This window comes from Camarhynchus parvulus, chromosome 3 (assembly GCF_901933205.1).
Source record: "Camarhynchus parvulus chromosome 3, STF_HiC, whole genome shotgun sequence".
In the NCBI taxonomy this organism is placed as follows: Eukaryota; Metazoa; Chordata; class Aves; order Passeriformes; family Thraupidae; genus Camarhynchus; species Camarhynchus parvulus.
This window is the reverse complement of record NC_044573.1, coordinates 602,736-615,325: the sequence shown is the minus strand read 5'-3', so window position 1 is coordinate 615,325 and position 12,590 is coordinate 602,736. Positions and strand designations below refer to the sequence as shown.

Sequence of the window (12,590 nt, the reverse complement as noted above, 5' to 3'; positions counted from 1 at the left end):
TCTAGAACTGGGGGAGGCCCCGGTGGGCAGACATCCCTGCCAGCCCGCACGGCGCTCGGAGGGGCCGGGCGGGCCGGGGCGCGGTGCGGGCTGGCCGTGCGCCATGGGCGGGCGGGGCGCTGCTGCGGGCGGCCGCTGCTCCGGGGCGCGGGGAGGCGCTGCCCGCGGCTTTCCCTTCCTCCCTGGCTGCCGGACAGCGGGGCTGTGCCGGCATGTGGGCAGCGGCCCCTCTCCTGCTCCCGCTCCTGCTGCTGCTCCTGCTGCCTCTGGCGCGGCTGTGCCGGCGCGGGGCGGCGCGGCTGGAGCCGGCCGGGCGGGCCGTGCTCATCACGGGCTGTGACAGCGGCTTCGGGCACCTGCTGGCGCTGCGCCTGCACCGCCTGGGCTTCACCGTGTTCGCGGGCTGCCTGTGCCCCGGCGGGGACGGGGCGCGGCGGCTGCAGCGGGAGGCGGGCGGCGCGGGCCGGCTGCGCGTCCTGCGGCTCGATGTGACCCGCGCCCGCGACGTGCGCGCCGCCAAGGAGCTGGTGCTCAGCCACCTGCCCGAGCGAGGTGAGCCCCGGGCCGCGGGCGGGGAGCGGCACCTCGGGCACCTCAGGCTCGGTTCGCTCGGGACCGCGGGCGGGGGCTGCCTGAGAGGGCCGGCTGGGCTGTCACAGCCCAGCCAGGGTAGCGAGCACCGCCACTGATGGGCTGGGGGCACTCACCGCTATTGGTGAGGACGGCGCGATTTTAACAGAAATCCCTTGGTGCGTACACGGAGCGGGGCCTGTCCGAAGGTGCCGGCAGTGGAAAGCGGGTGCGCTGCTCGGGCAGCTTCACCTTTCCACGGGAGCTCCCCGAGTGGGACGTCCCGGAGCCCCGCTGCAGGTACCCGAAAGCACAAACAGCAGAGAGCGCAGAACAGCTGTGCAGGCATCGGAGGGATGGGACTGATGCTTTTCTGAGCATGACTTGTGAGAGAGGAAATAGATACAAGAAATGCAGCGAGGGCAGCTGCCGTGCCATACCAAAGCAGCTGCTTCTTGAAACCACTTGGGGTTTGTCGAGCTACTCCCTGGAGAGGTTACTGCAAGGGAAATGTGTCAATTACACACCCTACAGGGAGTGTGCGCCCAGGGGAATGGATAGACTTAGCTCCAGAATAATTGCAGACAACCTAAATCCTGGGTTATCCCTCCAGCACACGTGGCACGGCACAGGTGATGGGGCCACAGTTACCTCCTTTCCCACTGGGACTGCAGGGTGGGAATTAGCCAGTGTAATTCTGATGCAGAGCAGATTTCCTCAAGCTCAGAAGTGAGATTCCCTCCAAATCACAGACAAACACTTCCTGCTCATACAGGGAATAAAAGTGGAGAATGGGGCACACAGAGGGATAAGGAAATGCAAGGCCTCTGCCTGCCTGGCTCATTAGCTCATTGGGAAAGGGATGGAATGAGACATGAAAGAAGAAAGAGCCTAGACATTGCTTATTAAGCACACGTATTTATGGTTGGTCTTGACTTTATCTTATTAAGAAGCAGAGCCTTCCCCTCTCAGGCCTTTCCTCAACCTACAGATAAACACAAATGTCTCCCAAAAGCCCTTAAAGGCTCCCTGGGCACCAGGTCCCTTGGAACTCTGGGTTTCACATAATTTATCCTGCAATTCCGACAGTTTATGCTGTGCTGCAGTGGTCGTGCCCAGGCTCAGCACTGACTCGTGCTAACACGCTGTGCCTGTGCCTTCAGAGCAGTGCCAGGCCCATGCAGACTCTGAGCACGGCTGGTGAGGGATGCAGCAGGCTCACAGCGTGTGCACAGTGTGGTTCCTGGGCCCTCACACCAGCCACACTGGGCTGGGCAAGCATACACATCTTGTGAAACCTTTTTCATGGCTGGGCAGCTCTGCTGCTGCAGAATTTTGAGGGTATTCTGCAAAGGCAGCAAAGAATAAATAATTTCATAGATTCTTTATGATTACAGTATGATCCTTTCCACGGACTATGCATTTCAAACAAGTAGGGCTTTTTGGCAGATATGCTTTCTTTTAAATCACCTTCATCTGCCTTTTTCCTGGGCCCAGGATAAGTAGACTTACAAAAGACTAAAAGAGACTTTCTAATATAAGTACACAATTCATCATAAAATGTACACAAAAATGTGTAGAATATCAGAATAAAATCAGAGTATCAGGAATAAAATACAGTTCTCCCTACACCTCCTATATGCTGTAACCATAACTAGCCCAAGCTCCTCATTACCTTCTCTCTCTCTCTTATACAAGAGTGGAAATCCAAAGCCAATGAGAAATAGACCAGGACTTCACAGCATGGTGATTTGCAATTCTATTAGGCTCTACAGCAAAGCTCAGAATTTTTCTGATTTTCTTCTGTTTCAAATCAGAATTTCTCTTCCTTTTCTTGCCTGCTATGAGTGGGTAACATTAGCTAGCTGGAACAGAGGGATATTAGTTTTAGTCCCACTTCCTACTCAAAGGTTATTAAGTACTCTCTTACACATAATTATGATTTTGTATTCATGGAATTCACACATGGTACAATATTTTAGCCCAGACTTCCTATAGAAATAGATTATCTTTACAGTGAAGGGAATTTCAGCATAATATTCCAAGCAAAGGATGGTGACTCATGAATGGATGTAAATATAACTCAGGAATCTCATCTGGCCTGCTAGCACCCTGCACTGCTTAGTTTCCTTTAGTATTGGTCTGAATCTCTCAGGAGAGAGCCTGTCATTTTCATTTGGGCTCAGGCTTAGAGGACAAACTCCAAAGATCAGTGATCCCAAGAATATCTGTTGGAATTCACAGTGTGGTAGAATTCAGGTATTATCTGAGTGTTGGCACCAACACAGAAACAACCTGATTTTCAAAACGTTTTGCAAACCTGCAGCGGGACTAACTTAAATAGGAAGAGGATTTTAAGAGTTTCTGGGAAAATATCAAATGTCTTCTGGGCCTAAATAAGGACTTTGGATATGTCCCTTTTGGTCACCGTGTTGTGAAGCAGAAATTACTGGGGAGCTTATGTTATAGTTACTGTTCTCCAGAAAGATTTGCTAATCTAAAGTTTGGTTTCCTAATGCGATTCTTAGATCCATGGATGTATCTTTTCATCTTTGTTGTCAGGATCCATTTTCCCAACACAGAGATCAGTGAAAATCTCTGTGACATCCAGTCCTGCTTTCCAGTTTATTTTTTCCTTGCCTGCTGTAGCACAGTCTAACACCTCTCTTCATGAGCTGTGTTTGGACTGAGCTCTGTTTTGACAGTCTGACACACCAAACATCACCTGCTTTTTCCAAATGTGGCTCTGCAGGGATACTGAGGAAATGCAGCATCACTCTCCTTCAGCTGTTTAATTCTTGTGCCTTGTCCTTTGGGATTTCCATCTGTATTTTTAGGCTACCTGAGCTGCATTTGGCTAAGCAGATTTACAATACCTTTTGAATGCACATTTATAGCATTAATTTTTACCACAAACTTTTCAGGAAAGAAAGACCAAAGCACATTCAAGTACTCTGAATACAGAGCTGGGCAGGTTGTTTCTCAGAAAGCAGGAAATATACTTAGAAAATAGCATGAGGGAATAATGAACTGTTTGCTACTTGGGTGGAATTTTGAGAATTGATTCAACTATACAAAGTGACAGGAAACATTCTGGAAAATATCAGAGCATTTCCCATTTGGGAATGCCAAAATGTTCTAAGAAGCAATATGTTTTGCTTGAGGGCAAACTATGTTCTGAGCTGACCAGGTGAAAAGTGTCTTTTTGTGTTTAACTTAAAAGTTAAACACAAGTCTGTTTTAGTTTAACTCAGGCCAGTTTTTCTCCTCATGGCTTTTGATTTGGCCACTATAGAGAAAGAAGGATCCATTACTTTGTGGGCTCCCAGAAATACACAGGCTGGCCTCACCAGCAGCCACCCAGAGGCTTTGAAGCACATGAGGCAAATAGCTGGAGAGAAAACTTAAGCCTTGCAAGGTAAATTCTGAATTTCACCGTTTAGAGAAAGTGGAAGAAAATCAATTGTCTAATGATTAATGGCTGTATTTCTGAAGGCCTGATGAAATCAGGGTTATGTGGAGCAAGTGTTATTGCTGTGCTGCACAGGGTGCAGTGGCAGAAGCAAAATTACTTTAATTAGAAAAGGTAAAGCTGAAAATGTCAGGAAGCAGCTTTTGCAGTGATGTTGGGCTTTAGTTTGGGTTGTGTTGGAGTTAGGTTATATAAAAATAACCCTGAGTATAGAAACCTCCAGCTTTGAGCAGAAACAGATGGGGTGTGCAGTCACTCAGCCCATCTGCAGAGCAGATCATGTGCAAGGACAAAAATATTGATAATTGGCTTCTGCAGAGGGCTCTCTAAGCCACTGATCTGGAAGCATTTTATGGGGAGGTAAGTCCCATGGGGCTGGGTTCCATTTTAAGATGGAGAAATAAAGCCAGAGAATGACGGAAAGACACAGAAAAGGAGGGCAGTGGTGGGAGGAAGAAGGAAGTCTAGGATGCCCAATTCCATGGCCAGCTTTTAAGCTCATTTCCTCTCCTCTGTCTGCTAACATTTGGGGCCATGGAAAAGTAGCACTGGGGCAGAGTCTGGGAGTGCATGCAGCAGCTGCTGCATTACTGGAGCAGGCTGTCTGTAACGGTTAGAGGTTCCATGCTGGCTGCGGCTTGGCTGGAAAGGGGCTTTGCCTGGAGGCTCCCACTGCGCACTGCATTCCATGAGCACTGGGAGTCTCCCAGCACTGCTCATTCCTGTTAGCCTGGAGCGCTCCCACTGCAGCACTGCATTCCATGTTAGCAGCACTGTATTCCACTGAGCACTGGGGTGTAAACTGCATTCCATGTCAGCACTGTTAGCACTGGGAGTGCTCCCACTGCAGCACTGCATTCCATGTTAGCACTGGGAGTGCTCCCACTGCAGCACTGCATTCCATGTTAGCACTGTTAGCACTGCCCTCGAGCACTGCGATGCATTCCATGTTAGCACTGGGAGTGCTCCCACTGCAGCACTGCATTCCATGTTAGCACGGGGGTTCGCCCACTGCAGCACTGCATTCCATGTTTAGCACTGGGAGGCTGCACTGCACACTCATTCATGTTAGCACTGGGAGTGCTCCCACTGCAGCACTGCATTCCATGTTAGCACTGGGAGCCCACTGCAGCACTGCATTCCATGTCAGCACTGTTAGCACTGGGAGTGCTCCCACTGCAGCACTGCATTCCATGTTAGCACTGTCAGTGCTGCTGTGCCTTTGGGCTGAAGGGCTTCAGCTCCCTGTCACCGAGCTCGGGCACAACAAGCCTCACTGCCAGTACCTTTCTGCTTGTGAGCACTGACATCTCTCTCCTTAGCACCAAAACCTGTCATTACATGGGCAAAGATGTTGTTCAAAAGTACAAAATTTTAAAAATACCGTAGCCACTGACCTTGCTTGATTACTTTACCCAATGTTGCAGCCATGTACCTGATTGTGGCTGATTTCAGAAGAAATCAGGGGTCAAATCTTGGAAGAAGACGCAAGACTTGGGCTCTTAAATTAGTCAGGCACTTTGAAAATAGTACCCCTTAGCCTTTAGACCGCTTAATATAATTTCACAAAGCTGCTCATAGCACACAGTAGGATTAAAGTAATTAAAATATCATGGTACACCACATTGGCAGTAAGATGTAGTCTCCCAGATCATGTTATTCACAAATATCTTAAGACAACTGTAGAGGGAGCAATTATTAAATATCATTGAGACTTATAGGAAAGGTGTCCCTGACCATGGGAGGGGGGTAGAACTGGATGATCTTTAAGCGCTTTTCCAACCCAAACTATTCTATGATTCCATTTAGCCCAGATTATGGCCACGGTGGCATTCCTTCACTAAACAAACCATGCCTGCACTTTGAAGTGGAAAAGACAAAGATGTTACACAACCATACAGTTTCTCTCAAGGCTCTGAATCAGTAGTGGTGCTTTGTTATCTAACAGTGGCTGCTTTGCAGTTAAAGGTGCTTGCTGAGTCATTTCTCTTCCACAGGTTTCTGGGGCCTTGTCAACAATGCAGGAATATCAACATTTGGTGAGACAGGCTGGCTGCCTATGGAGACATATGAAAAATTTGCAGATGTGAATCTCCTTGGGAGCATCAGGACAACCCTGGCATTTCTTCCCCTTTTAAGGAAATACAAGGGTAATGCTAATCCACTGTTATTTAGAGTTGTAGAATAATTAGCTTACTATAATCAGGGTAATGTAGCATCTATAAAAGAGGCTTTAATTGTCTTTCATTGAACTGAAATGACAGCCTCCTTCTGTGTGGCCTGAAAGAGCAACTTGATCCTGAAAAGAGGGTAAAGCCATAAAGGGAAAAGAGATCCTTAAAGATTTTGTCTTTGCAGTATACAGGAAAAAAAGGATTTATAAATAAGGATTTCTCTCAGTGTTTGACTCAGAAAAGAGGAGGAATGTTTACCATAGATCATTAAGCCCAGGCAAGCCTTTTTAAGCACTGACCATCAGAAAACACAAAGTTCCATAAACTGCCTAATTTTATTATTTAGGCTTTACAATTTTATTGTTTGGCAATTAGGAGAGGGGGAATGACCCTACAGAGGTGAACTAGAGACATCAGCTTCCAGTTCCAGCTCTGTGGAGCCTCTGTGACCTTGGGCAGGAAACTTCAAGTATGTAGAAGTGCATGGGTATCCAGTGGGATAAATGTGTTTGCATGAACCTCCCTACATGTGGGCTTTATCCCTCTTTCTGAGAAGGAAATGTTTAATAGCCCTCTGCAGCATGGCAGCATGTCTTGGGTGCTTTGCAGTTTCTCCCCTCCCTGTCTCCATCTGTGTTTGGGGAGGAAGATCCCCTCTTCCTTGCCTGTTCTGGCTGTAGGCTCTTTAGGGTGAGGATTTGTGCTCTGAGTGCAGCATCAAGCACAGGAAGGGGCAGGTTTCACCTGGAAACCCCGGGTGTCACTGCTACACAAACTGTTGGTAAGATAAAAACATCCCTTTTTTGGGCTGTTCTGCTTCTTCCTGCTTGGCTGCCTTTGGTCGATGATATTCTGACAGAAGAAGAAAGAAACCTTTAAATACTGCGAGCTGGATGTGTTTTTGTTGCAGAATGTGCTATTGTGTGTACCCAGTGAGTGTGTTATGTGGCCCATTACACAGGGAAACATCTCTTTTCCCTGTCATGTCCTGCTTACTGCTGGAACTCAGTGATGCCACCAGAGGCATTTCTCCGACCCCCTGAATTGCCCAGGCTTACTTTGAAGCAAAGAGGGCTAACAGTGCGTGCAATATTAAGCACATGCATAAACCTTTAGAAGGTTTGGGTCTGGATGGCTGCACACACACCTTGGCTCACAGGAATGTTCTGTATCTCTGCCAGGGCTGTCAGTGTTCCATGGTTAACTCCTGCACTCCATTCTCAAGTACCATCTATGGAGGAGAGGAGGCCAAGGCACTCCAGGAAGAATCCTAGATTAGCTGTTGCCTTCCTTGCAGGAACAGCCAGGACAGCTAAAGCTTGTGTGTTTGGGGGCAGCAAGTGACCTCTCAAATGAAAAGTTTGACTTACAGACATTGGAGCATCCTCCTGGGGAAGCTGAGTAATTAATTAATTCCCCTAGGCACTTTAAAGAGAAGTTAAACAAAGTGTCCCACATCCTGGGTGTGAGTCCCACCCACTCAGCTACTGGACAAAGGAGGCAGAGGTCAGTCCACCCATTGCTTACTGCCATGGATGTACACCTATTCCAAGAAACACTTCAAAATTATTCATACAAGTATTCATACTTGTAAAGGGAGGTAATGCCCTCCAGCCTAGGACTTAAACATTCTGTCCTGAGAGGAGCAACTTTTCCCCATATCTTTTCCAGCTGGCCAGGCCAGCTGATAGAGCATCTTGATCAGCAAGCTGGTAGATAGTTTCCTCTTACTGTAGGTAAGATTTATTTGGGATGCTGTATAGGAAGGCAGGGAACCTAATTCAGAATGACAGATTTCACTGCATTCCTGTGATACCTTTTGATATTCCCCCAAGCCTATTCCATTTGGTGAGATCTGGGGCCCAGATGTGATCTGCATCTGTGGCAGCAACAGGAGTGCAGCTGTGTTCTCTGCATTGCCAGTGACAAGACCACCTTCTCCCTCACCCCTGGTATTTGTATATCCACACCCAGACATTCCTTACCCCAAGGTAGGGCTGTGTCAGAGAAGTTTGCAAGGAAACAGTGGAAACGAACCACAGTCCAGTGCCTCACATGAGGAATCTCTGCTATTTAAGGCATGCTTGCACTCAGCAGGAGTTAGAAAGGAGGGAAAGCAGCACAGATCAGGGAAATCATTGTGAGGTATTGTAAACCTGCACGTATTTGGCAAGTCACATTTCCTTGGTAAAGCTTATCACGGTACACTGGAATTTATATGCACAGTTATAGAACCTGGTCTCGGTGCAGAGACATTATTAGCACAGAAAAAACTGATATTAGTAACCATATAACCCACCTCAGGGAAAATCACCTCCCCTCTCCTCTGCAGTCCTTTTCTTTCTAGCACAGTCTCATTACTATTTTTCAGTCTTTAGGGCACTGCTTTGTTTCCATCTTTTTCATCCTCTCTCAGGCTCAGAAGGAATAAGCAGCACACCGGGAATGTGTTACACTTGTCTAGTCCAACATCTGTCACTAGGTGGAAGATTTTTGTGTGAAGTTTTCTGCTCAGCAGAGCTGAGTGCCTGTCTGTGCTGGGACTGCACACTGACACTGCCCATGTGTGGCACAGTGTGCAGGAAAACAGTCTCCTGCTAAACACCACATTCCTAGCAGCTCAAGACTGAGGCAAATCAATTCCACATTAAAGACTGAGAGTGAAGTTTTGTTATTTGCACTGTTTTCTCTCCAGGACGTATTGTTTTCATGTCCAGCATCATTGCCTACTTTACTCTGGGAAATGGCATTTATTCTATGACCAAGGCAGCTATTGAAAAATTTTGTGATGCTTTAAGACTGGAAATGAAGAAGTTTGGTGTCCAGGTAAGTGATGTAACAAGAACCTGGAAACCAGGTAAGTGATGTAATGCATTATGTGAAACAAAGTAACAAAGATAAAAGCTCAGAACTGCAGTCACGGGTGCAGCTTCCTTTTGGAAAGAGGTGGTTTCTCTGTGGCTGGAAATCACTGGGAACAGCAGTCCTGGGGGATGTTTTTGGTTCTGAGAAGCTGCTGGGTAACAGTCTGTGTGTCAGCACTGAAACTTCCACATCCTCTGCAGTGGAGAAGGCTCCTGACACAGGCCTGCCCGAGCTCCCACCAGCAGTGAGGAGCCCAGATGTTCCCTGGGCGGCTGCAAAGAGCCAGACACCGGGTGCTGTGCAGCCAGAACTTGTCACTTGCCTCAGGGGTTCCTTCTCTCCTCTTACAACACCAACCCCTTACTTCTTGTGAGAACAGCTACGCTGCAAGAGGCAGCATTGTGCAGAGTAGTTATGTTTTTATTCTCTTAACCTAAGAGGCTCTAAGAGTGCTCTTAGTGCCCTAAGCAACTCTAATAGTCAAACCTGAAGCTTAGATCCCTAAGTAGCTTCACTGGGCTTTTTCCTTGGAGTCACTCTACTGCTGAAAGACTTTTCTCAAACACTCAAAGTCTTCCCTGCCAGGTTTGCATTGGTATGCTGTTTATGCACACAGACTTAGAGCATTGTTTATAAGCTTTGTGTTGGAAAATATTACAGCTCTGCATCTATTAGCTACCCCTGTCAGATAAATATGAGGGGCTGTAAAATACAAGTGACTTTACACATCCTAATACCACACAGCATGATGAGGATTTCTGCTGATTAGCTGAGGATAATCTCAAATGCATGGAAGGGCTTAGTTTAACAGGTTAGCTACTCAGGTTGTTTTGGGATTTTTCCTGTTCCACCTCTGCAGTAGTCCCAGCACATAACTGAGTGAGCCAGGCTGACAGACATTTCTGGAGTATCTTTGAGAGGTATTTTTCTGTTTCTCACTGCGTGCAAGATGCTGGCTGGCACTTGCCTGAGAACCTGCCCTGTGCAGAGCCTACAAAATACACAGTCCCTTTGTGCTGTGCTCCCTTGCACTGCTCTGTTGTCCTGTCTGTCCTTCCAGGAGCAAGCTGCACAAAGAGGTGGCAAGGAGCAGATGGAGCTATGGCTCTGTCCCACTGAGCTCTGCCCAGGCAAGCTGACAGCCTACACGAAACAAAGTGAGTGCCTTCCAGTAAAAGGCTACAAAAAATGTGGGAAGGGCAAAACCCAAGCCATCTCTCCTTCTCTCCAAGCCAACTCCAAAACAAAAGTTTCCAAAACCCCTTTGTTAACAGTAAATGTGGGAAGTTTGGCTGATACCAAGCACAGTTCTAAATAGCACCAGAAGGGAGGGCTCCCAAGGATGCTGTGTGACAAACCTGCTTGAGGCAGCACCAAGCTGTTCCAGCTGGGCACACCATCCCTCTGCTGGGGTTTGTCTGCATCCCTTCCTTCTCCCTGTGCACAGGACCTGCACCGCAGTCCTCCTGAGAGCAGCAAATCCATCACATGCAGGCCAGCAGGCAGGGACTGACACAGCTGGGCTGGTGGCTGAGTGAAGGCATCAGGGTTTTACATCATCACAGACTTGCCAGAGAATGCCTGTCAGATCCCCAAGTCTCTGACACAGCTCAGCATGGGTTTTCCTCACCTTGTGTTGCACTCTTTAGAAATCAGGTCAGTTAAATGCCACGGAGCTTTTAATGTTGCATATCTACAAATAGTTTGAACAAGGCTGCTGCTAACTGAGGAACAGCATGTGTGCTGTGAGTGCTCAGCCTGCTCCAAAACTCCCTGGAACACTCAGAAGGAGCAGAACTGCAGCAATACACAAAGAAAACGTGGAGCAGCAAAGGACTTGTGTGCTTTTCATTTAAATCTATGTGCACAAATCTACAGAAATCTCCTCATGGCTTCCATGAGAGGCAGAGCAGGACCTTTGGTCCCCCTGTTCTTTGCTCACAAGACCTAGTTTACTTTTAATTACACCTTCTCGGGGAAAACAGCACTTCTTTCCCCAGGACCTGGTAATTTTCTCTGATACCTCCTTTTGTCCCAAATTGGGTCAAAAATTACCAACTGCAAGGTTCTCCACTGAGTGAAAAATCCAAAGTATTCCACTTTGGAGACATCAAAGTCACACTGAAATGCTTTGTCTCAGTATTGCCAAAACATTTACACTGTTAAGCATTGTACAGCAATCAAAGATGCTCTATTGCATTCTGTGAGAGTGTGCTGAGTAGTCAAAACAAGAAATTAACATCAGAGCGAAATGAGGAAGTCAGAATAAAGCACCTCTGCAATCTTAAATATTTCACAGGAATACATTTGATTTCAGTCAAGTTGCCAGGGTTAAAATTTCAACAAAGCAGCATTTTCTGGCTGTCTGTAGAGAGCTTTTGGTCTGTGTTACTGACTGTAGTATTTAATTGAATTCACAATGACTGATTGCACCTTGGTAAGCTTTACATCTCGCTTTCAGGTCTGTATTATCCAGCCAGGAAATTATGCACGCTCTACAAAAATTCAGCCACCGCTCAGTGCCGAAGAGATCTGGAGTGAACTGAGTGAAGAGGAAAAGGCTGTTTACAGCAAGGAGTACGTTCAAGAGCGGGCAGACTTTTTCAACAGCATCCTCAGTGAGGGAAGCACTAATGGCAATGAGGTGGTAGATGCCATGGTGGATGCTCTAACATCTCCTGCACCCAAGGCACGGTACATGGTGGCAAAGCTGAAGGAGAAGGCCCTGGTGTTGGTGTGTGCTTTGTTCCCAACTGCCGTGATGGATTCTGTTCTGTCTTATGCTCTGAGCAAGGTAAAACTTGCATAGCCTGCAGTGGTGCTACTCCCTGGCTCCGGTGAGGCAGTGTATCACATGTGAAAGGCAGAGCTGAACTGAACGCTCCTGTGTCAGTACAGTGACACTCATTAACCAGTACAAACTCTGGGGAGTCTCCCTAGTCAGAACTGTCACCGATTGCTACAGAAAAACATACAGGACCCTGTGTAAAATTAAATCATTTAAGTAACTTTATCTCTTCCCTGTGGAAACACCCCATCCACATAAGCCACTTTAGTTATTGCCTGGAAAAATTAATAGATCCTTTTCTAAAGCAAAAGCAGGTTACTGTGTTACAGACATGATGCAGACAAAATGGAGTGCATCCTACAGGGCAGCTGTACACCTGAAGTCATTACAGCAGAGAACAAAAGCCCTTGCTTGTAGAAACCTGAGTAGCCATTTATTCAGAGTGATAGGAGGAGGTTAATGGAAAAGTCATAGAAATGAGCATTGGACCTCAAAATACTTTGAATGGAGTTAAATGGCTGTAGCAAGTTAGGAAGTCCTGAAGCTCTGAGCAACCTGCTTTAGTAAAGGTGTTCCTGCCCACAACAGGGGGGCTGGAATTTGATCTCTAAGATCCTTTCCAACCCAAACCATTCTGTGATTCTATGAATAATAAAGTTGTAATATGAAAACACTGTCTTGGCTAACCACAGTTCAGTCCTTTTTCAAGTGTTCTGGATAA

The 12,590-nt window shown here is 47.1% G+C and overlaps 1 protein-coding gene across 1 annotated transcript; it reads left to right on the top strand.

The window, feature by feature from the left end:
- Window positions 1-212: 212 nt before the first annotated feature.
- On the top strand, window positions 213-12,240 carry LOC115902447 (D-beta-hydroxybutyrate dehydrogenase, mitochondrial-like). Its single transcript, XM_030945945.1, has 4 exons — window positions 213-552; window positions 6,040-6,192; window positions 8,912-9,042; window positions 11,543-12,240. Exons 1-4 carry the CDS (start codon window positions 213-215, stop codon window positions 11,888-11,890), a joined length of 972 nt encoding a protein of 323 aa, XP_030801805.1. The 3' UTR covers window positions 11,891-12,240.
- Window positions 12,241-12,590: the final 350 nt, after the last annotated feature.

What these genes read in the sequence shown, in the direction of transcription:
- LOC115902447 (XM_030945945.1), top strand. Translation starts at nt 213, where the DNA reads ATGTGGGCAGCGGCCCCTCTCCTGCTCCCGCTCCTGCTGCTGCTCCTG. An exon ending in CAGCCACCTGCCCGAGCGAG is followed by an intron (nt 553 to 6,039) that starts GTGAGCCCCGGG and finishes TCTCTTCCACAG; the next exon opens with GTTTCTGGGGCCTTGTCAAC. An exon ending in CCTTTTAAGGAAATACAAGG is followed by an intron (nt 6,193 to 8,911) that starts GTAATGCTAATC and finishes TTTTCTCTCCAG; the next exon opens with GACGTATTGTTTTCATGTCC.